Source organism: Miscanthus floridulus, chromosome 11, assembly GCF_019320115.1.
Source record: "Miscanthus floridulus cultivar M001 chromosome 11, ASM1932011v1, whole genome shotgun sequence".
NCBI lineage: Eukaryota > Viridiplantae > Streptophyta > Magnoliopsida > Poales > Poaceae > Miscanthus > Miscanthus floridulus.
Genome location: NC_089590.1, coordinates 26,569,481 through 26,595,893, shown reverse-complemented (window position 1 = coordinate 26,595,893; position 26,413 = coordinate 26,569,481). Strand labels below are relative to the sequence as shown.

At 47.0% G+C, this 26,413-nt stretch overlaps 1 protein-coding gene across 1 annotated transcript in view; it reads right to left on the bottom strand.

The window, feature by feature from the left end:
• Positions 1-2,864: 2,864 nt before the first annotated feature.
• LOC136491724 (uncharacterized) overlaps positions 2,865-26,413 on the bottom strand; it is a 38,810-nt gene continuing 15,261 nt past the window's right edge. Inside the window, exon 2 of the mRNA XM_066487976.1 lies at positions 2,865-3,011. Coding sequence (XP_066344073.1) covers positions 2,865-3,011 — 147 coding nt within the window. The remainder of the gene's footprint in view (positions 3,012-26,413) is intronic.

The following is a 26,413-nucleotide window of genomic DNA, read 5'->3' as shown; positions in this document are numbered from 1 at the left end:
ACGCCCGAGCTCGCTAAGGTTGCCGCTATGCTTAAAGCGGCACACTATCAAGTTAACGAGATCCGAGAAGTTCAGAGACCTTCATGCTCCACAAGCGCGATTCGCCGATCAGCCGATCCTAGATCTAATCACCGCCCCAGTCAAAGCCGTTTCGCTGACCAGTCACTACCTCCCTAGGGGGGAGTTGGTGGCCACCACGCCGAGCATCATCGCCAGCATGGCCAAGAGGTCGAACAGGACGCCCAAGTACACCTCAGTAACCTTCGGGATGCACGATGGCGTATCGATCAATGATGTTTTGGGCACCATGAAGATGAAGTACGATGTCGCCAAGAGTACGAACAAGAGTATGGTAACCCAGACTCAGCTCTGGAGCCGATCGTTGCCGGCAATACTGCCGATATCGGCCCCAACAGCCCGAAAGGGCCCCCAGTGTTCACCAGGGCGCTCCAAACGCTCTAGTGGCCCCACGGTTTCAAGATCACCGGAGTCGAGCCCTATGAAGGGAGGATGAACCCAACCCAGTGGCTGCAGGCTTGCACCACCGCCGTTCACGCCGCCGGAGGAGACACCAACGTCATGGCAAATTATCTCCCCATCATGCTCACGCCAGCCACCATGAGCTGGTTCACAAGCCTTGCCCCAGACTCCATCGGATCTTGGGAAGATCTGAAGAGAGTCTTTACCGACAACTACATGGCCACATGCAGGCGGCCGGGCACCAAGCATAATCTCAACCGCATCACCCAAAAGCCGTCTGAGCTACTCCGCAGCTACATTAGATGCTTCTCCGAGATGAGGAACTCTATTCCCAACATCACAGAAGACGAAGTCATCACCGCCTTTGTCCGAGGACTTCATCATCGAGAACTCCGTTCTAAGTTCAACAGGAAGCCACCCACTGGCATCGGCGAGATGATCACAACTGCCAACCAGTACGTCGACGCCGAGGAAGCGGAGGTGTGTTTTAATGAAGATACGGGCACTAATCGCCCGCCTCGTCGCCACGACGACTGCAACGACGACCGAAAGCATAACGATCACCGCCATAATGACCGCAACGATGACCGATAGCACAACGATCGTTGCTATGACGACCACAGTTTCCACTGGGACAGCGGACAAGATTGGCCAGATGGATTCAAACCTGGTCAGAATCGTTGTCGCCGACCAGATCACTTTGTTGCCAACATCAATGAGCCATGCACAAAGTGTAACTATGATGAGCAGGACAAGAAGATCCTTGACAGATCATGCCCCCTGCACAAGAACGCCAAACACAAGATGAAGGACTGCCTTGGTTTGGCTAAGGAGTTCTAGGAGAAAAAGTACAACAATGACAATGGTGGAAACGGAGGACGCCGACCACCTAGGGATAATAATAATGCCTTCCAGGATCACGACAAGGTGGTCGCCACAATCTTTGGGGGTTTTGCCTCCAACGAGAGCAGAAGGGAACGGAAGCTCGTCGCCCGACGAGTGCTCGCCGTTGTTTTAGAAGAAACTACCGTCAACCCCAGCTATCGCCCGTGGTCCGAAGTCTCCATCACCTTCAGTAGGGCTGACCAGTGGGCGGACATACCCTACATAGGGTGTTTTTCTAAGCCTGACACCACATGACTACGTCACCTACTGTCAGGCTCGGGGACTAAGTGGGCACACTTCACCTTGCGGTGAATGTGTTTGTTTTTCATCTCGAGGCTACGATTGGGGACTGGTTACCTGCTTGGCTGGTTCAATATTTTCTGAGCCTAGCACCACCTAACTACATCACCTACTGTCAGACTCGAGGACTAAGTGGGCACACTTCACCTCGCGGTGAATGTGTTTGTTTTTTTCCAAAAGACTCCGAGCCTCTAAAAGTTAAACCAAGGTTTCTTTAACCTCGTGGTCGGACTCTAAGTGGGCACACTTCATTTTACCACGCGGGAATTTTCAATTCTGAAATTGAGCTCCTTACACCCTTATGACAAGCCGTGCTCGAAACACACTGGTCGGCGATGGTGCACGCTGCTCGGCAACTGCTCACAACTGATCGGCGATTTGTTATGGTGGTCGGACCATGATTTGGACAGCTCGGTTTTTGTTCACACCTGCTCAGAAAAGTTCAAGACGGCATTGCTCAACGGGTACAAGGTGCTCGGGGACTAGCTGTGGGGGGTATGACACCGGATACCCATGGCAGGCCACATGGGCTATGCCTCCAGGGGTAGTCCAGCCCACAAGAAGGAGCCTTATGGGGCACGATTCTGCTCGACGCCTCCCGCAAGGCATGGGAAGGATATCTGGAAGATGTCACGTAGTCTGATAGGATATGCATGATCCCGTGTTTCTTGTAATCTGTTATTACTTTCCGGTTATCTCTTAGATCTAACCGACTTGTAACCTTGCCCCCTGGACTATATAAGGCGGGCAGAGACCCCCTACAAAATCATGGCAAATCATACGATAGCTAATACAAACCAACAGACCATAGGAGTAAGGTATTACATCATACTGACGGCCTAAACCTATATAACTCGTGTGTCTCTATTGCCTTCTTGTTCTTGATTACACGCTCCTCTACCGATCAATCTACCATCGCGGGATACCCCTCGGTGGACTACCGATGATATTCTATCGATAATGAACAAAGATAGAAATGTGAAGGACTGCATTAGGAGCAAGATGATTCAGGCAAATACCAAAATAGTTGAGAAATTGATGAAGAAAGGCGGAGGCAAGAAGGCAAAGTCTAGCACGAATGAAGGAGACGAAAAGAACGATCTCACCAGGACCTAGAGCAGGGACCCGATGCTCGCCTAGAACTCTCCATTTAGCAATGGCCTTGCTCTGGATCAAACCATGCTGACAAGTTCTCAAAGCTAATCTTCGGTCGTCGTCGGAGTCGGCCAAGACTTCTGGGCAGCCCTCATGGCCACGAACTCCTGGTTCTCAATCACGGAAAGTGATGATTCGTCGTCCACGAAGGTTGCCTGGGACTTGCTCACGGCCTTCTTCTTACCCACATACTAACGGAGGCAAAAAGCAACTAGGAGAAGAGAAAGCTTAGATGGTGGCGGCAATGGCGATGGCGGATTTATGAGAGCTAGGGTTTTAAGGCAAGAGATGGGCAGTAAAGAAAAAGAAGATGAAAGGTCTTTAAATAGATTTTACAGCGATAAAAATGGCCCACCAGGCCCATTAAAGCACGGTGTGAGAACGCAACGGTCCATTTACTGACACAGCTAAAATGATAGAGGGCACAAATCCACACAATGGTACAATTCAACGAGCAGATTTTAGACTTATCCATCCAACAATATGATGGAGTTATCAGATTACTGCAAAAAACAACCCATCAACCATGAAGAAAAGAAGGGCTACCTCACAAGGAACATAAGAACTCGGTTCTTACGAAAAGAACTTGGGAATCTCATGAACAACTAGGACTATAGCAGAAAAATAAATGACAACTCAGAAGACAAGATTCTTTCTATTACAAGCGACTTCAAAAATAGAAGATTACAAATCTTACAAGACCCAACAAACTCGGTACCATGAAAAGCAAAGTAGCAAAGAGGAACCCAGATGGCTAGGCTCTAGAATGACTATGTGTCCCAAATTGCTACTCAGAAGGACAAACCGCCCTCGGCTATACTATTTTCTTCAAAGGACGGACACAGTGCATCCAAGGTGGAAATCAACAGCACGGTAGGACAACATGGAGCATAGAAGGCCGGCAGGCATCTGTCTACCCAAGACCGATGTGATGCTGGATATGGTGTTGATCTGCACCGGACAGTCTCAGGATAGGCGACGAGGATCAATCCAGAACTGCCAAATGAAGGAACAAAGCCCACATCACAAGACCTCCTCCAACTACCGCCACGTACATCCTAGTACAATGCTGCTGCGGGATTAGCCTACCTCTAATCCCTATCACAAGACTTCCTCTAGCTACGACAAGACACACAGGAACTACAAAACACGCCCGGGGGCTGCTCTACTTCGCAAACTACCATGTTCATGACCATGAAGGCTTCAACAGAATATTCAATGAATGAAAACAAGCACTCCAGGAGGGTATTTATAGATCGAAGGAGCGATGCACATGGACTAGGAGTACCAACAAAACAAGCCTAACAAAGGACACAGTGAAAAGATAGGGTTCAATAATGGAAGACTCAAGCGAGAGGAAACAGTACTCGAAGACGAGCATATTCGGAAGAATATACCAACACAGTACAACCCATGAACAAAAGGCATTTACACTCAACCACCACCATACAACTACATCTGACAACAGTAGACTACCAAAGAATACGCCAAGACTCTGCATCCGAGTTCTTCCTGAACAAAACAACCTAGATATATGCTCGGGGGCTGCAAAAGGAGAGGTATACAATTCTGTCGAACAACTCAGATTCAAGACCCTACAACTTTTTGTTCCAAATAGCAAGAGGCTCGGGGGCTACACTCAGTGAGTGCATTTTTTTCTTCAAAAAAGCGCACATCACTCAGAACACTTCTTCAAGACAGACGACTTCAATGCCACAAGATAAAAAGAACCCGGACAAAGCCATATCCGAGCTCTTTCTGACAAAAAGAACCCGAACACAGCTAAATCAGAGCTCTTTTAAAACAAAGAAAGCGGGTATATGCTTGGGAGCCTTTCGACGAAGAATCAAGGCAATTTCAACAAAAGACCCTCAAGCTCCTTGTGCCAAATAGCAAGAGGCACGGGGGCTACATCCAAATGGGAGTATTTTTTTCTTCAAAAAGGTACACACCACGCGAAGATCTCATGAAGCGCTACACGGTTTTGCTCAAAAAAGCACTCGGACGACGCTTGTTCTTGCTCGACAAGACTTGAAGGAACAAGACGAGGCTTCCAGAACTCAACCATGAAGTGGTCAAGGGCTTGTCGGTGCAGGACCCATGGGATACCCCGCAAGGAAGGAAGAAGAACTAGCTTGACTAGGATTCTTCCCCTGTAATCTTAGTAGTAGTATTATCCTATAATCCTACTAGGAACTCTCATTGTAAACTGACTAGGACTCTAGCCTCCTGACTATATAAAGGAGGGCAGGGCTCCTTGAGTCTAGAGGTTTAAGACAACAATTGTACAACACAACACTGTACAATCAATCCAACGCAAAGGCAAACGCCGACTAGACGTAGGGCTATTACTCGATCAAAGATCGAGGGTCCAAACCAGGATAAATCGACTATCTCTTGCGTTAACCGTCGAGTTCTGCATACGCTGAAGCCCAAACATACTGCCCCAAGGACCCCCGTGGCAGGCTATCGGTGGTAAAACATCAACAATTACGTTCAACGCAAACCATGCACCTATCTTGCGTCAAGATTAGCACTATCTCTAAGCGGACCGAAACGAGCTTCCACTTGAACCTTGTCACCTAGTGGTACCATCGGTTGCGTCCAAAATGATCTCAGAGCCTATGGTACATCTAGCGTAAACCAGGCACCTATCTTGCACCGACACTAACACTGTCTCCAAACCAAAAGAAGTAAGATTCCACATAACCCACGTCACCTAGGAGTTCCATTGGGTGCATCCAAAATGATTTCCTAGCCAATGGTACATTCGAAGCAAACCGTGCACCTATCTTGTGTTAAGATTAGCACTATCTCCAAACGTACTGAAATGAGCTTCCACTTGAGCATCGTCACCTTGTGGTACCATCGGGTGCGACCAAAATGATTTCTGAGCCTATGGTACGTCTAGTGCAAACCATGCACCTATCTTGCACCGATGCTAACACTACCTCCAAACAGAAAGAAGAGAGATTCCACATGACCCACGTCACCAAGGAGCTCCATCGGGTGCATGCAAAATGATTTTCGAGCCTATGTTATGTTCAACGCAAACCGTGCATCTATCTTGCGTCAAGATTAGCAATATATCTAAGCGGACCAAAATGAGCTTCCACTAGAGCCTTGTCACCTAGTGGTACCATCGGTTGCATCCAAAATGATCTTAGAGCCTATGGTACGTCTAGCGTAAACCAGGCACCTATCTTGCACCGACACTAACACTGTCTCCAAACCGAAAGAAGTAAGATTCCACATAACCACGTCACCTAGGAGTTCCATTGGGTGCATCCAAAATGATTTCCTAGCCTATGGTACGTTCGACGCAAACCGTGCACCTATCTTGTGTTAAGATTAGCACTGTCTCCAAACGTACCGAAATGAGCTTCCACTTGAGCATCGTCACCTTGTGGTACCATCGGGTGCGACCAAAATGATTTCTGAGCCTATGGTACGTCTAGTGCAAACCATGCACCTATCTTGCACCGATGCTAACACTACCTCCAAACAGAAAGAAGAGAGATTCCATGTGACCCATGTCACCAAGGAGCTCCATCGGGTGCATGCGAAATTATTTCCGAGCCTATGTTACGTTCGACACAAATAGTGCACCTATCTTGCGTCAAGATTAGCACTATATCTAAGCGGACCGAAATGACCTTCCACTAGAGCCATGTCACCTAGTGGTACCATCGGTTCGCTAACACTACCTCCAAATGGAAAGAAGAGAGATTCCACAAGACCCACGTCACCAAGGAGCTCCATCGGGTGCATGCAGAATGATTACCGAGCCTATGTTATGCTAGACGCAAATCGTGCACCTATCTTGCGTCAAGATTAGCACTATCTCTAAATGGACCGAAATGAGCTTCCACTTGAGCCTCGTCACCTAGGGGTGCCATCAGTTGCGTCCAAAATGATCTCAGAGCCTATGGTACGTCTAACGCAAACCATACACCTATCTTGCACCGACACTAACACTATCTCCAAAAGGAAAGAAGTGAGATTCAACATGACGCACGTCACCTAGGAGTTCCATTGGGTGCATCCAGAATGATTTCCTAGCCTATGGTATATGTTCGACACAAACCGTGCACCTATCTTGCGTCAAGATTAACACTATCTCCAAACGTACCGAAATGAGCTTCCACTTGAGCCTCGTCACCTAGTGGTACCATCGGGTGTGACCAAAATGATTTCTGAGCCTATGGTACATCTAGTGCAAACCATGCACCTATCTTGCACCGACGCTAACACTACCTCCAAATAGAAAGAAGAGAGATTCCACATGACCCACGTCAAAAAGGAGCTCCATCGGATGCATGCAAAATGATTTCCAAGCCTATGTTATGTTCGACGGAAACCGCGCACCTATCTTGCGTCAAGATTAGCACTATCTCTAAACGAAACGAAACAAGCTTCCAAAAGGGCCTTGTCACCTAGTGGTACCATCGGTTGCGTCCAAAATGATCTCAGAGCCTATGGTACATCTAGCGCAAACCATACACCTATCTTCCACCAACACTAACACTGTCTCCAAAAGGAAAGAAGTGACATTCCACATGACCCACGTCACCAAGGAGGTCCATTGGGTGCATCCAAAATGAATTCCTAGCCTATGATACGTTCGACGCAAACCGTGCACCTATCTTGCATTAAGATTAGCACTATCTCCAAACGTACCGAAATGAGCATCCACTTGAGCATCGTCACCTAGTGGTACCATCGGGTGCGACCAAAACGATTTCTAAGCCTATGGTAAGTCTAGTGCAAACCATGCAGCTATCTTGCACCGACGCTAACACTACCTCCAAATGAAAAGAAGAGAGATTCCACATGATCTACGTCACCAAGGAGCTCCATCGGGTGCATGCAAAATGATTTCCGAGCCTATGTTATGTTCGACGCAAACCGTGCACCTATCTTGCGTCAAGATTAGCACAATCTAGAAATGTACCGAAATGGGCTTCCACTTGAGCCTCGTCACCTAGTGGTACCATCGGGTGCGACCAAAATGATTTCTGAGCCTATGATACGTCTAATGCAAACCATGCACCTATCTTGCACCGACGCTAACACTACCTCTAAACGGAAAGAAGAAAGATTCCACATGACCCACGTCACCAAGGAGGTCCACTGGGTGCATCAAAAATGATTTCCTAGCCTATGGTACGTTCGACGCAAACCGTGCACCTATCTTGCGTCAAGATTAGCACTATGTCCAAACGTACCGAAATGAGCTTCCACTTGAGCCTCGTCACCTAGTGGTACCATCGGGTGCGACCAAAATGATTTTTGAGCCTATGGTACGTCTAGTACAAACCATGCACCTAACTTGCACCGACGCTAACACTACCTCCAAACAGAAAGAAGAGAGATTCCACTTGACCCACATCACCAAGGAGCTCCATCGGGTGCATGCAAAATGATTTCCGAGCCTATGTTATGCTCTGATGAGGACATCAACACCGATCATACATCCACGCCGTCCACGCCGACACCTGCTGGTCCTATTACCCGTGCTCGCGCTCGAACACTTAATCATCAAGTGAGTTCCTTCTTGAGCTCTTGTCCATCCTGTTTAGATCTTGGAGACACGTGCACTCTTGTTTTGATTAGGAATCAAAGAGAAGACCGAAAGGGAAAAGGACTCGCGTAGGCTGGATTCGGACTGCAGCACACCTCCAACTTGCGACGGTCACCACGGTTACATACGGAGTCGGATTGGGGTGATTCTGGACTTGTTGGAAAGCTAATAAAGTCTACTTTCATACGGATCTGACCTCATACTCATACCTGCTCATAAACGGCGTCAACAGCCCAAAAATCACCAAGAGGTCTATTCTGTCCAGGGTGCTGTGCCACCTTAAGTTAGCCCAATGGGCTTGTATCGTTTAGAGTCCAGTAGGGACGCGTCCTAGAGTTGGAGCACGACCCAAACTCTCTTGTGGTCGTCCTTCACACGTCATATACCCCTTAGCCGCCACCAGGAACACTTGGGTTTTGTTTAGATCAAGTTTAGCCTTTGCTACTTGCTTGTAGGCGCGCGTGCTGATCCAGCCGCCCGTCTCCTTGTCTTCGGAACCCCACTCAAAATAAGATTCAGTTTGAGGCTTTCAATTCCATCTTGCAAATTCAGTGCTTGTTTCCTTGTTCTTGCTAGTTCTTCGATTGCTTGCAGGACAGGAGCCCTAGTGGCTGGTTGTCGCGCTCCACAAGATCGTGACGGCCTTTGGAGGTGGTGTATCGGTTGCTAAGGCGCAGTCTTGGAAGGCTGTAGTCGGGCCGTGAACGTCATCTCCATCCACCAAATCGAGTGATCTCACGCCTCTCATCGAAAGATCGTCCATAAACCCTAGCGGGTTCATATCAATTGGCCTCATTCGCCTCACACAAAGGGCATCATACAACATTTTGAAAGGAAAGTGAAGTTGCACACGGAGGGACTTGATAATGACTTGCAGGTGACAAATGACAAACTTGGGCAGTTGGAGGCTACGCAGATTACCGCAAACAACAAGCTTGCAGGTTTGGAGCAGTCCATTGCTAGTGTGGACAAAAGCCTTGCTGCTCTGCTGAGGCGTTTTGATGACCTCCACAACAATGATAAAGACCAGCATAAAGAAGAAAAGAAGGAGGAAGATCGAGAGGATGGTAGTTATGATGAAGAATACACAGGTGATACTGAACATGATGATCGAGACACTCGTGATCGACGTCGCCTACATCACAACCGTAGAGGTATGGGTGGCCACCGCCGACGCGAGGTACACAATAATGATGATGCTTTCAGTAAGATTAAATTTAAAATACCTCCTTTTGATGGTAAATATGACCCTGATGCATACATTACTTGGGAGATTGCTGTTGATCAAAAGTTTGCATGCCATGAATTTCCTGAGAACACACGTGTTAGGGCTGCTACTAGTGAGTTCACAGATTTTGCTTCTGTTTGGTGGATTGAATATGGCAAGAAAAATCCTAATCACCTACCTAAAACTTGGGATGCACTGAAACGAGCCATGAGAGCTAGATTTGTCCCATCTTACTATGCTCGTGATATGATAAATAAGTTGCAGCAATTGAGACAAGGTTCTAAAAGTGTAGAAGAATACTATCAGGAATTACAAACGGGTATGTTGCGTTGTAAATTAGAGGAGGATGAGGAACCTGCTATGGCTAGATTTTTAGGTGGGTTAAATCGGGAAATTCAGGATATCCTCGCTTACAAAGAATACAATAACGTAACCAAACTGTTTCATCTTGCTTGTAAAGCTGAACGGGAAGTGCAGGGACGACGTGCTAGCGCAAGGACTAATGTTTCTGCAGGGAAAGCTAGTTCATGGCAGCCGCACACGTCTACAACTCCATCTACACGTACTCCTACGCCATCATCTAGTGATAAGACTCGAGCTGCCCCCACCAATTCAGTAGCGAAGACAGCGCAAAAGCCGGCTGCGAGTACTTCATCCGTGGCATCGACAGGTAGAACAAGCAACATACAATGTCATCGGTGCAAGGGATATGGCCATATGATGCGTGACTGCCCAAACAAGCGTGTTATGATTGTCAAAGATGATGGTGAGTGTTCATCCGCTAGTGATTTTGATGAAGATACACTTGCATTGCTTGCGGCTGACTATGCAGGTAGTGAGGAACACATAGAAGAACACATTAATGCAGGTGACGCGGAGCACTATGAGAGCTTGATTGTACAGCGAGTGCTTAGTGCACAAATGGAGAAGACGGAGGACATTCTTTCTGGTCATTTCTTTTGGCCAAAGATGCGACGAGACGTGGAGAGATTTGTTGCTCGCTGCACAACATGTCAAAAGGCTAAGTCCCGGTTGAATCCACACGGTTTGTATATGCCTCTTCCTGTTCCTAGTGCTCCTTGGGAGGATATTTCTATGGATTTTGTGTTGGGATTGCCACGGACTAGGAAAGGGCGAGATAGTGTTTTTGTGGTTGTGGATCGATTCTCTAAAATGGCACATTTCATACCATGTCATAAAACTGATGATGCTACAAATATTGCTGATTTGTTCTTTCGAGAAGTTGTTCGCTTGCATGGTGTGCCAAATACAATTGTTTCTGATCGTGATGCTAAATTTCTTAGCCATTTTTGGAGAACTTTATGGGCAAAATTGGGGACTAAGCTTTTATTTTCCACCACTTGTCACCCCCAAACTGATGGTCAAACTGAAGTTGTGAATAGAACTTTGTCTACTATGTTAAGGACTGTTTTAAAGAAGAATATTAAGATGTGGGAAGATTGTTTGCCTCATATTGAGTTTGCTTATAATCGTTCGCTGCATTCTACTACGAAGATGTGTCCCTTTGAGATTGTTTATGGCTTGTTACCACGTGCTCCTATTGATTTAATGCCATTGCCAAGTTCTGAAAGGTTGAATTTTGATGCTAAGCAACGTGCTGAATTGATGCTAAAACTACATGAAACCACTAAAGAAAACATAGAGCGCATGAATGCTAAGTACAAATTTGCTGGAGATAAAGGTAGAAGGGAATTGATTCTTGAACCTGGAGATTTGGTTTGGTTGCATTTGCGAAAGGATAGGTTTCCTGAATTAAGAAAATCTAAATTGATGCCTAGAGCGGATGGTCCTTTTAAAGTGATGCAACGAATAAATGAGAATGCATATAAGCCTGATCTTCCTGCAGATTTTGGGGTTAGTCCCACATTTAACATTGTAGATTTGAAGCCTTATTTGGGTGAGGAAGATGAGCTTGAGTCGAGGACGACTCAAATTCAAGAAAGGGAGGATGATGAGGACATCAACACCGATCATACATCCACGCCGTCCACGCCGACACCTGCTGGTCCTATTACCCATGCTCGCGCTCGAACACTTAATCATCAAGTGAGTTCCTTCTTGAGCTCTTGTCCATCCTGTTTAGATCTTGGAGACACGTGCACTCTTGTTTTGATTAGGAATCAAGGAGAAGACCGAAAGGGAAAAGGACTCGCGTAGGCTGGATTCGGACTGCAGCACACCTCCAACTTGCGACGGTCACCACGGTTACATACGGAGTCGGATTGGGGTGATTCTGGACTTGTTGGAAAGCTAATAAAGTCTACTTTCATACGGATCTGACCTCATACTCATACCTGCTCATAAACGGCGTCAACAGCCCAAAAATCACCGAGAGGTCTATTCTGTCCAGGGTGCTGCGCCACCTTAAGTTAGCCCAATGGGCTTGTATCGTTTAGAGTCCAGTAGGGACGCGTCCTAGGGTTGGAGCACGACCCAAACTCTCTTGTGGTCGTCCTTCACATGTCATATACCCCTTAGCTGCCACCAGGAACACTTGGGTTTTGTTTAGATCAAGTTTAGCCTTTGCTACTTGCTTGTAGGCGCGCGTGCTGATCCAGCCGCCCGTCTCCTTGTCTTCGGAACCCCACTCAAAATAAGATTCAGTTTGAGGCTTTCAATTCCATCTTGCAAATTCAGTGCTTGTTTCCTTGTTCTTGCTAGTTCTTCGATTGCTTGCAGGACGGGAGCCCTAGTGGCTCGTTGTCGCGCTCCACAAGATCATGACGGCCTTTGGAGGTGGTGTATCGGTTGCTAAGGCGTGGTCTTGGAAGGCTGTAGTCGGGCCGTGAACGTCATCTCCATCCACCAAATTGAGTGATCTCACGCCTCTCATCGAAAGATCGTCCATAAACCCTAGCGGGTTCATATCATGCTCGACGCAAACCGTGCACCTATCTTGCGTCTAGATTAGCACTATCTCTAAATGGAAAGAAATGATATTCCACATGACCCACGTCACCTAGGGGTTCCATTGGGTGCATCCAAAATGATTTCCTATCCTATGATACGTTCGACGCAAATCGTGCACCTATCTTGCATCAAGATTAGCACAATGTCCAAACGTGCCAAAATGAGCTACCACTTGAGCCTCGTCACCTAGTGGTACCATTGGGTGCGACCAAAATGATTTTTGAGCCTATGGTACGTCTAGTGCAAACCATGCACCTATCTTGCACCGACGCTAACACTACCTCCAAACAGAAAGAAGAGAGATTCCACATGACCCATGTCACCAAGGAGCTCCATCGGGTGCATGCAAAATGATTTGCGAGCCTATGTTACGCTCGACGCAAACCATGCACCTATCTTGCGTCTAGATTAGCACTATCTCTAAATAGAAAGAAGTGACATTCCACATGACCCACATCACCTAGGGGTTCCATTGGGTGCATCCAAAATGATTTCCTATCCTATGGTACATTCGACGCAAACCGTGCACCTATCTTGCATGAATATTAGCACAATATACAAACGTACCAAAATGAGCTACCACTTGAGCCTCGTCACCTAGTGGTACCATCGGGTGCAACCAAAACGATTTCTGAGCCTATGGTACGTCTAGTGCAAACCATGCACCTATCTTGCACCGATGGTAACACTACCTCCAAACATAAAGACGAGCGATTCCACATGACCCACATCACCAAGGAGGTCCATTGGGTGCATCAAAAATGATTTCCTAGCCTATGGTATGTTCGACACAAACCATGCACCTATCTTGCGTCAAGATTAGCACTATCTTTAAACGGACCGAAATGAGCTTCCACTTGAGCCTCGTCACCTAGTGGTACCATTGGTTGCGTCCAAAACGATCTCAGAGCCTTTGGTACGTCTAGCGCAAACCTTGCACCTAGCTTGCTCCGACACTAACACTGTCTCCAAACGGAAAGAAGTAAGATTCCACATAACCCACGTCACCTAGGAGTTCCATTGGGTGCATCCAAAATGATTTCCTAGCCTATGTTACGTTCGACGCAAATCGTGCACCTATCTTGCGTCAAGATTAGCACTATGTCCAAACATACCAAAATGAGCTTCCACTTGAGACTCGTCACCTAATCGGGTGCGACCAAAATGATTTCTGTGACTATGGTACGTCTAGTGCAAACCATGCACCTATCTTGCACCGACGCTAACACTACCTCCAAACAGAAACAAGAGAGATTCCACATGACCCACGTCACCAAGGAGCTCCAACGGGTGCATGCAAAATGAATTCCGAGCCTATGTTACGCTCGACACAAACCGTGCACCTATCTTGCGTCAAGATTAGCACTATCTCTAAACGGAAAGAAGTGACATTCCACATGACCCATGTCACCTAGGGGTTCCATTGGGTGCATCCAAAATGATTTCCTATCCTATGGTATGTTTGACGCAAACCGTGCACCTATCTTGCATCAAGATTAGCACAATGTTCAAACGTACCGAAATGTGCTACCACATGAGCCTCGTCACCTAGTGGTATCATCGGGTGCGACCAAAATGATTTATGAGCCTATGGTATGTCTAGTGCAAACCATGCACCTATCTTGCACCGACGCTAACACTACCTCCAAATAGAAAGAAGAGAGATTCCACATGACCCACGTCACCAAGGAGCTCCATTGGATGCATGCAAAATGATTTTCGAGCCTATGTTACGCTTGACGCAAACCGTGCACCTATCTTGCGTCAAGATTAGCACTATCTCCAAATGCACCGAAATGAGCTTCCACTTGAGCCTTGTCACCTAGTGGTACCATCGGGTGTGACCAAAATGATTTCTGAGCCTATGGTACGTCTAGTGCAAACCATGCACCTATCTTGCACCGACGCTAACACTACCTCCAAACAGAAAGAAGAGAGATTCCACATGACCCACGTCACCAAGGAGCTCCATCAGGTGCATGCAAAATGATTTCCAAGCCTATGTTACATTCGACGGAAACTGTGCACCTATCTTGCGTCAAGATTAGCACTATCTCTAAATGGAACAAAACGAGCTTCCACTTGAGCCTTGTCACCAAGTGGTACCATCGGTTGCGTCCAAAACGATTTCTGCGCCTATGGTACGTCTAGTGCAAACCATGCACCTATCTTGCACCGACACTAACACTGTCTCCAAATGGAAAAGAAGTGAGATTCCACATAACCCACGTCACCTAGAAGTTCCATTGGGTGCATCCAAAATGATTTCCTAGCCTATGGTACATTCGACGTAAACCATGCACCTATCTTGCGTCAAGATTAGCACTATCTCCAAATGTACGGAAATGAGCTTCCACTTGAGCCTAGTCACCTAGTGGTACCATCTAGTGCGACCAAAACGATTTCTGGGCCTATGGTACGTCTAGTGCAAACCATGCACCTATCTTGCACCGACGGTAACACTACCTCCAAACAGAAAGAGGAGAGATTCCACATGACCCACATCACCAAGTTGGTCCATTGGGTGCATCAAAAATGATTTCCTAGCCTATGGTACGTTCGACGCAAACCGTGCACTTATCTTGCGTCAAGATTAGCACTATCTCTAAACGGACCGAAACGAGCTTCCACTTGAGCCTCGTCACCTAGTGGTACCGTCGGTTGCGTCCAAAATGATCTCAGAGCCTATGGTACATCTAGCGCCAACCATGCACCTAGCTTGCTCTGACACTAACACTGTCTCTAAACGGAAAGAAGTGAGATTCCACATAACCCACGTCACCTAAGAGTTCCATTGGGTGCATCCAAAATGATTTCCTATCCTATGGTACGTTCGACGCAAACCGTGCACCTATCTTGCGTCAAGATTAGCACTATGTCCAAACGTACCGAAATGAGCTTCCACTTGAGGCTCGTCACCTAGTGGTACCATCGGGTGCGACCAAAATGATTTTTGAGCCTATGGTACGTCTAGTGCAAACCATGCACCTATCTTGCACCGATGCTAACACTACCTCCAAACGAAAAGAAGAGAGATTCCACATGATCCACGTCACCAAGGAGCTCCATCGGGTGCATGCAAAATGTTTTCTGAGCCTATGTTACGCTCGACGCAAACCATGCACCTATCTTGCGTCAAGATTAGCACTATCTCTAAACGGAAAGAAGTGACATTCCACATGACCCACGTCACCTAGGAGTTCCATTGGGTGCATCCAAAATGATTTCCTATCCTATGGTATGTTCGACGCAAACCGTGCACCTATCTTGTATCAAGATTAGCACTATGTCCAAATGTACCAAAATGAGCTACCACTTGAGCCTCGTCACCTAGTGGTACCATCGGTTGCGACCAAAATGACTTCTGAGCCTATGTTACGTCTAGTGCAAACCATGCACCTATCTTGCACCGATGCTAACACTACCTCCAAACAGAAAGAAGAGAGATTCCACATGACCCACGTCACCAAGGAGCTCCATCGGGTGCATGCAAAATGATTCCCGAGCCTATGTTACGTTCGATGCAAACCATGCAGCTATCTTGCATCAAGATTAGCAGTATCTCTAAGTGGACTGAAACAAGCTTCCACTTGAGCCTTGTCACCTAGTGGTACCATCGGGTGCGTCCAAAACTATCTTCGAGCCTATGGTACGTCTAGCGCAAACCATGCACCTAGCTTGCACCGACACTAACACTATCTCCAAACCAAAAGAAGTGAGATTCCACATAACCCACGTCACCTAGGAGTTCCATTGGGTGCATGCAAAATGATTTCCTAGCCTAGGGTACGTTCGACGCAAACCGTGCACCTATCTTACGTCAAGATTAGCACTATCTCCAAATGTACCAAAATGAGCTTCCACTTGAGCCTCGTCACGTAGTGGTACCATCGGGTGTGACCAAAATGATTTCTGAGCCTATGGTATGTCTAGTGCAAACCATGCACCTATCTTGCACCGACGCTAACACTACCTCCAAACGGAAAGAAGAAAGATTCCACATGACCCACATCACCAAGGAGGTCCATTGGGGGCATCAAAAATGATTTCCTAGCCTATGGTACGTTCGACACAAACCGTGCACCTATCTTGCGTCAAGATTAGCACTATGTCCAAACGTACCGAAATGAGCTTCCACTTGAGGCTCGTCACCTAGTGGTACCATCGGGTGCTACCAAAACGATTTTTGAGCCTATGGTATGTCTAGTGCAAACCATGCACCGATGCAAACACTACCTCCAAACGAAAAGAAGAGAGATTCCATATGATCCACATCACCAAGGAGCTCCATCGGGTGCATGCAAAATGATTTACGCCTATGTTACGCTCGACACAAACCGTGCACCTAATTTGCGTCCAGATTAGCACTATCTCTAAATAGAAAGAAGTGACATTCCACATGACCCACGTCACCTAGGGGTTCCATTGGGTGCATCCAAAATGATTTCCTATCCTATGGTACGTTCAATGCAAACTGTGCACCTATCTTGCATGAAGATTAGCACAATGTCCAAACGTACCAAAATGAGCTACCACTTGAGCCTCGTCACCTAGTGGTACCATCGGTTGCGTCCAAAACGATCTCAGAGCCTATGGTACGTCTAGCGCAAACCATACACGTATCTTCCACCGACACTAACACTGTCTCCAAAAGAAAAGAAGTGAGATTCCACATGACCCACATCACCAAGGAGGTCCATTGGGTGCATCAAAATAATTTCCTAGCCTATGGTATGTTTGACGCAAACTGTGCACCTATCTTGCGTCAAGATTAGCACTATCTTTAAACGGACTGAAACGAGCTTCCACTTGAGCCTCGTCACCTAGGGGTACCATCGGTTGCGTCCAAAATGATCTCAGAGCCTATGGTACGTCTAGCGCAAACCATGCACCTAGCTTGCTCCGACACTAACACCGTCTCCAAACGGAAAGAAGTGAGATTCCACATAACCCACGTCACCTAGGAGTTCCATTGGGTGCATCCAAAATGATTTCCTAGCCTATGGTACGTTCGACGCAAACCGTGCACCTATCTTGCGTCAAGATTAGCACTATGTCCAAACATACCAAAATGAGCTTCCACTTGAGACTCATCACCTAGTGGTACCATCGGGTGCGACCAAAACGATTTATGTGCCTATGGTACGTCTAGTGCAAACCATGCACCTACCTTGCACCGACGCTAACACTACCTCCAAACAGAAACAAGAGAGATTCACATGACCCACATCACCAAGGAGCTCCAACGGGTGCAAGCAAAATGATTTCCGAGCCTATGTTACGCTCGACACAAACCGTGCACCTATCTTGCGTCAAGATTAGCACTATCTCTAAACGGAAAGAAGTGACATTCCACATGACCCACGTCACCTAGGGGTTCCATTGGGTGCATCCAAAATGATTTCCTATCCTATGGTACGTTTGACGCAAACCGTGCACCTATCTTGCATCAAGATTAGCACAATGTTCAAACGTACCGAAATGAGCTACCACTTGAGCCTCATCACCTAGTGGTACCATCGGGTGCGACCAAAATGATTTATGAGCCTATGGTATGTCTAGTGCAAACCATGCACCTATCTTGCACCGACGCTAACACAACATCCAAATAGAAAGAAGAGAGATTCCACTTGACCCACGTCACCAAGGAGCTCCATCGGATGCATGCAAAATGATCTCCAAGCCTATGTTACGTTCAACGGAAACCGTGCACCTATCTTGTGTCAAGATTAGCACTATCTCTAAACGGAACGAAACAAGCTTCCACATGAGCCTTGTCACCTAGTGGTACCATCGGGTGCAACCAAAATGATCTCAGAGCCTATGGTACGTCTAGCGCAAACCATACACCTTTCTTCCACCGACACTAACACAATCTCCAAATGGAAAGAAGTGACATTCCACATGACCCACATCACCTAGGAGTTCCATTGGGTGCATCCAAAATGATTTCCTATCCTATGGTACGTTCGACGCAAACCGTGCACCTATCATGCGTCAAGATTAGCACTATGTCCAAACGTACCAAAATGAGCTTACACTTGAGCCTCATCACCTACTGGTACCATCAGGTGCGACCAAAATGATTTCTGAGCCTAGGGTACATCTAGCGCAAACCATGCACTTATCTTGCACCGACACTAACACTACCCCCAAATGAAAAGAAGAGAGATTCCACATGACCCACGTCACCAAGGAGCGCCATCGGGTGCATGCAAAATGATTTCCGAGCCTATGTTACGCTCGACGCAAACCATGCACCTATCATGCGTCAAGATTAGCACTATCTCTAAACGGACCGAAACGAGCTTCCACTTGAGCCTTGTGACCTAGTGGTGCCATCGGTTGCGTCCAAAACGATCTCAGAGCCTATGGTACGTCTAGCGCAAACCATACACGTATCTTCCACCGACACTAACACTGTCTCCAAAAGAAAAGAAGTGAGATTCCACATGACCCACATCACCTAGGAGTTCCATTGGGTGCATCCAAAATGATTTCCTAGCCTATGGTATGTTCGACGCAAACCGTGCACCTATCTTGCGTCAAGATTAACACTATCTCCAAACGTACCGAAATGAGCTTCCACTTGAGCCTCGTCACCTAGTGGTACCATCGGGTGCGACCAAAACGATTTTTGAGCCTACGGTACGTCTAGTGCAAACCATGCAGCTATCTTGTACCAACGCTAACACTACCTCCAAATAGAAAGAAGAGAGATTCCACATGACCCACGTCACCAAGGAGCACCATCGGGTGCATGCAAAATGATTTTCAAGCCTATGTTACGTTCAACGGAAACTGTGCACCTATCTTGCGTCAAGATTAGCACTATCTCTAAACGGAATGAAACGAGCTTCCACTTGAGACTTGTCACCTAGTGGTACCATCGGTTGCGTCCAAAACGATCTCAGAGCCTATGGTACGTCTAGCGCAAACCATGCACCTATCTTGCACCGACACTAACACAGTCTCCAAACGGAAAGAAGTGAGATTCCACATAACCCACATCACCTAGGAGTTCCATTAGGTGCATCCAAAATGATTTCCTAGCCTATGGTACGTTCGACGCAAACCGTGCACCTATCTTGCGTTATGATTAGGACTATCTCCAAACGTACCGAAATGAGCTTCCACTCGAGCCTCGTCACCTTGTGGTACCATCGGGTGCGACCAAAATGAATTCTAAGCCTATGGTACATCTAGTGCAAACCATGCACCTATCTTGCACCGACGCTAACACTACCTCCAAATGGAAAGAAGTGAGATTCCACATAACCCATGTCACCTTTAAGTTCCATTGGGTGCATCCTAAATGATTTCCTAGCCTATGGTACGTTCGACGCAAATCGTGCACCTATCTTGCGTCAAGATTAGCACTATCTCCAACTGTACCGAAATGAGCTTCCACTTGAGCCTCGTCACCTAGTGGTACCATCGGGTGCATCCAAAACGATCTCAGAGCCTATGGTACGTCTAGCGCAAACCATGCACCTAGCTTGCTCCGACACAAACACTGTCTCCAAACAGAAAGAAGTGAGATTCCACATAACCCACATCACCTAGGAGTTCCATTGGGTGCATCCAAAATGATTTCCTAGCCTATGGTACGTTCGACGCAAACCGTGCACTTATCTTGCGTCAAGATTAGCACTATGTCCAAACGTACCGAAATGAGCTTCCACTTGAGGCTTGTCACCTAGTGGTACCATCGGGTGCGACCAAAACGATTTCTGAGCCAATGGTATGTCTAGTGCAAACCATGCAACTATCTTGCACCGACGCTAACGCTACCTCCAAATAAAAAGAAGAGAGATTCCACATGACCCACGTCACCAAGGAGCTCCATCGGGTGCATGCAAAATGATTTCCGAGCCTATGTTACGCTCGACGCAAACCGTGCACCTATCTTGCGTCAAGATTAGCACTATCTCTAAACGGAAAGAAGTGACATTCCACATGACCCACGTCACCTAGGGGTTCCATTGCGTGCATCCAAAATGATTTCCTATCCTATGGTACGTTCGATGCAAACCGTGCACCTATCTTGCATCAAGATTAGCACAATGTCCAAACGTACCGAAATGAGCTACCACTTGAGCCTCGTCAGCTAGTGGTACCATCGGGTGCGACCAAAATGATTTCTGAGCCTATAGTACGTCTAGAGCAAACCATGCACCTATCTTGCACCGACGCTAACACTACCTCCAAATGAAAAGAAGAGAGATTCCACATGACCTACATCACCAAGGAGTTCCATTGGGTGCATCAAAAATGATTTCCTAGCCTATGGTACGTTCGACGCAAATCGTGCACATATCTTGCGTCAAGATTAGCATTATGTCCAAACGTACCGAAATGAGCTACCACTTGAGCCTCGTCACCTAGTGGTACCATCGGGTGCGACCAAAATGATTTCTGAGCCTATAGTATGTCTAGAGCAAACCATGCACCTATCTTGCACCGATGCTAACACTATCTCAAAATAAAAAGAAGAGAGATTCCACATGACCCACATCACCAAGGAGCTCCGTCGGGTGCATGCAAAATGCTTTCTGAGCCTCGTAAACCATGCACCTATCTTGCGTCAAGATTAGCACTATATCAAAACGGACCGAAACGAGCTTCCACTTGAGCCTCGTCACCTAGTGGTACCATCGGTTGCGTCCAAAATGATCTCAAAGCCTATGGTACGTCTAGCGCAAACCATACACCTATCTTCCACCGATACTAACACTGTCTCCAAAAGGAAAGAAGTGAGATTCCACATGACCCACGTCACCTAGGAGTTCCATTGGGTGCATCCAAAATGATTTCCTAGCCTATGGTATGTTCGACGCAAACCATGCACCTATCTTGCGTCAAGATTAGCACTATCTCCAAACGTACTGAAATGAGCTTCCACTTGAGCCTCGTCACCTAGTGGTACCATCGTGTGCGACCAAAACGATTTTTGAGCCTTTGGTACGTCTAGCGCAAACCATGCACCTAGCTTGCTCCGACACTAACACTGTCTCCAAACGGAAAGAAGTAAGATTCCACATAACCCACGTCACCTAGGAGTTCCATTGGGTGCATCCAAAATGATTTCCTAGCCTATGTTACGTTCGACGCAAACCGTGCACCTATCTTGCGTCAAGATTAGCACTATGTCCAAACATACCGAAATGAGCTTCCACTTGAGACTCGTCACCTAATCGAGTGCGACCAAAACGATTTCTGTGACTATGGTACGTCTAGTGCAAACCATGCACCTATCTTGCACCGACGCTAACACTACCTCCAAACAGAAACAAGAGAGATTCCACATGACCCATGTCACCAAGGAGCTCCAACGGGTGCATGCAAAATGAATTCCGAGCCTATGTTACGCTCGACACAAACCGTGCACCTATCTTGCGTCAAGATTAGCACTATCTCTAAACGGAAAGAAGTGACATTCCACATGACCCACGTTACCTAGGGGTTCCATTGGGTGCATCCAAAATGATTTCCTATCCTATGGTATGTTTGACGCAAACCGTGCACCTATCTTGCATCAAGATTAGCACAATGTTCAAACGTACCGAAATGAGCTACCACTTGAGCCTCGTCACCTAGTGGTATCATCGGGTGCGACCAAAATGATTTATGAGCCTATGGTACGTCTAGTGCAAACCATGCACCTATCTTGCACCGACGCTAACACTACCTCCAAATAGAAAGAAGAGAGATTCCACATGACCCACGTCACCAAGGAGCTCCATCGGATGCATGCAAAATGATCTCCAAGCCTATGTTACGTTCGACGGAAACCGTGCACCTATCTTGCGTCAAGATTAGCACTATCTCTAAACGGAACGAAACAAGCTTCCACATGAGCCTTGTCACCTAGTGGTACCATCGGTTGCGTCCAAAATGATCTCAGAGCCTATGGTACGTCTAGCGCAAACCATACACCTTTCTTCCACCGACACTAACACTGTCTCCGAAAGGAAAGAAGTGAGATTACACATGACCCACGTCACCAAGGAGGTCCATTGGGTGCATCCAAAATGATTTCCTAGCCTATGGTACGTTCGACGCAAACCGTGCACCTATCTTGCGTTAAGATTAGCACTATCTCCAAACGTACCAAAATGGGCATCCACTTGAGCATCGTCACCTAGTGGTACCATCGGGTGCGACCAAAATGATTTTTGAGCCTATGGTACGTCTAGTGCAAACCATGCAGCTATCTTGCACCGACGCTAACACTACCTCCAAACGAAAAGAAGATAGATTCCATATGATCCATATCACCAAGGAGCTCCATCGGGTGCATGCAAAATGATTTTCGAGCCTATGTTACGCTTGACGCAAACCGTGCACCTATCTTGCATCAAGATTAGCACTATCTCCAAATGCACCGAAATGAGCTTCCACTTGAGCCTTGTCACCTAGTGGTACCATCGGGTGTGACCAAAATGATTTCTGAGCCTATGGTACGTCTAGTGCAAACCATGCACCTATCTTGCACCGACGCTAACACTACCTCCAAACAGAAAAAAGAAAGATTCCACATGACCCACGTCACCAAGGAGGTCCATTGGGTGCATCAAAAATGATTTCCTAGCCTATGGTACGTTCGACGCAAACCATGTACCTATCTTGCGTCAAGATTAGCACTATGTCCAAATGTACCAAAATGAGCTTCCACTTGAGCCTCGTCACCTAGTGGTACCGTCGGGTGCGACCAAAAGGATTTTTGAGCCTATGGTACGTCTAGTGCAAACCATGCACCTATCTTGCACCAACGCTAACACTACCTCCAAACAGAAAGAAGAGAGATTCCACATGACCCACGTCACCAAGGAGCTCCATCGGGTGCATGCAAAATGATTTCTGAGCCTATGGTACGTCTAGTGCAAACCATGCACCTATCTTGCACCGACACTAACACTGTCTCCAAATGGAAAAGAAGTGAGATTCCACATAACCCACGTCACCTAGAAGTTCCATTGGGTGCATCCAAAATGATTTCCTAGCCTATGGTACATTCGACGTAAACCATGCACCTATCTTGCGTCAAGATTAGCACAATCTCCAAATGTACGGAAATGAGCTTCCACTTGAGCCTAGTCACCTAGTGGTACCATCTAGTGCGACCAAAACGATTTCTGGGCCTATGGTACGTCTAGTGCAAACCATGCACCTATCTTGCACCGATGGTAACACTACCTCCAAACAGAAAGAGGAGAGATTCCACATGACCCACATCACCAAGTTGGTCCATTGGGTGCATCAAAAATGATTTCCTAGCCTATGGTACGTTCGACGCAAACCGTGCACTTATCTTGCGTCAAGATTAGCACTATCTCTAAATGGACCGAAACGAGCTTCCACTTGAGCCTCGTCACCTAGTGGTACCGTCGGTTGCGTCCAAAACGATCTCAGAGCCTATGTATGTCTAGCGCCAACCATGCACCTAGCTTGCTCTGACACTAACACTGTCTCTAAACGGAAAGAAGTGAGATTCCACATAACCCACGTCACCTAAGAGTTCCATTGGGTGCATCCAAAATGATTTCCTATCCTATGGTACGTTCGATGCAAACCATGCACCTATCTTGCGTCAAGATTAGCACTATGTCCAAACATACCGAAATGAGCTTCCACTTGAGGCTCGTCACCTAGTGGTACCATCGGGTGCGACCAAAATGATTTTTGAGCCTATGGTACGTCTAGTGCAAACCATGCACCTATCTTGCACCGATGCTAACACTACCTCCAAACGAAAAGAAGAGAGATTCCACATGATCCACGTCACCAAGGAGCTCCACCGGGTGCATGCAAAATGTTTTCCGAGCCTATGTTATGCTCGACGCAAACCATGCACCTATCTTGCGTCAAGATTAGCACTATCTCTAAACGGAAAGAAGTGACATTCCACATGACCCACGTCACCTAGGAGTTCCATTGGGTGCATCCAAAATGATTTCCTATCCTATGGTATGTTCGACGCAAACCGTGCACCTATCTTGTATCAAGATTAGCACTATGTCCAAATGTACCAAAATGAGGTACCACTTGAGCCTCGTCACCTAGTGGTACCATCGGTTGCGACCAAAATGATTTCTGTGCCTATGGTATGTCTAGTGCAAACCATGCACCTATCTTGCACCGACGCTAACACTACCTCCAAACAGAAACAAGAGAGATTCCACATTACCCACGTCACCAAGGAGCTCCAACGGGTGCATGCAAAATGATTTCCGAGCCTATGTTACGCTCGACACAAACCGTGCACCTATCTTGCGTCAAGATTAGCACTATCTCTAAACGGAAAGAAGTGACATTCCACATGACCCACGTCACCTAGGGGTTCCATTGGGTGCATCCAAAATGATTTCCTATCCTATGGTACGTTTGACGCAAACCGTGCACCTATCTTGCATCAAGATTAGCACAATGTTCAAACGTACCGAAATGAGCTACCACTTGAGCCTCATCACCTAGTGGTACCATCGGGTGCGACCAAAATGATTTATGAGCCTATGGTATGTCTAGTGCAAACCATGCACCTATCTTGCACCGACGCTAACACAACATCCAAATAGAAAGAAGAGAGATTCCACTTGACCCACGTCACCAAGGAGCTCCATCGGATGCATGCAAAATGATCTCCAAGCCTATGTTACGTTCAACGGAAACCGTGCACCTATCTTGTGTCAAGATTAGCACTGTCTCTAAACGGAACGAAACAAGCTTCCACATGAGCCTTGTCACCTAGTGGTACCATCGGGTGCAACCAAAATGATCTCAGAGCCTATGGTACGTCTAGCGCAAACCATACACCTTTCTTCCACCGACACTAACACAATCTCCAAATGGAAAGAAGTGACATTCCACATGACCCACATCACCTAGGAGTTCCATTGGGTGCATCCAAAATGATTTCCTATCCTATGGTACGTTCGACGCAAACCGTGCACCTATCATGCGTCAAGATTAGCACTATGTCCAAACGTACCAAAATGAGCTTACACTTGAGCCTCATCACCTACTGGTACCATCAGGTGCGACCAAAATGATTTCTGAGCCTAGGGTACATCTAGCGCAAACCATGCACTTATCTTGCACCGACACTAACACTACCCCCAAATGAAAAGAAGAGAGATTCCACATGACCCACGTCACCAAGGAGCGCCATCGGGTGCATGCAAAATGATTTCCGAGCCTATGTTACGCTCGACGCAAACCATGCACCTATCATGCGTCAAGATTAGCACTATCTCTAAACGGACCGAAACGAGCTTCCACTTGAGCCTTGTGACCTAGTGGTGCCATCGGTTGCGTCCAAAACGATCTCAGAGCCTATGGTACGTCTAGCGCAAACCATACACGTATCTTCCACCGACACTAACACTGTCTCCAAAAGAAAAGAAGTGAGATTCCACATGACCCACATCACCTAGGAGTTCCATTGGGTGCATCCAAAATGATTTCCTAGCCTATGGTATGTTCGACGCAAACCGTGCACCTATCTTGCGTCAAGATTAACACTATCTCCAAACGTACCGAAATGAGCTTCCACTTGAGCCTCGTCACCTAGTGGTACCATCGGGTGCGACCAAAACGATTTTTGAGCCTACGGTACGTCTAGTGCAAACCATGCAGCTATCTTGTACCAACGCTAACACTACCTCCAAATAGAAAGAAGAGAGATTCCACATGACCCACGTCACCAAGGAGCACCATCGGGTGCATGCAAAATGATTTTCAAGCCTATGTTACGTTCAACGGAAACTGTGCACCTATCTTGCGTCAAGATTAGCACTATCTCTAAACGGAATGAAACGAGCTTCCACTTGAGACTTGTCACCTAGTGG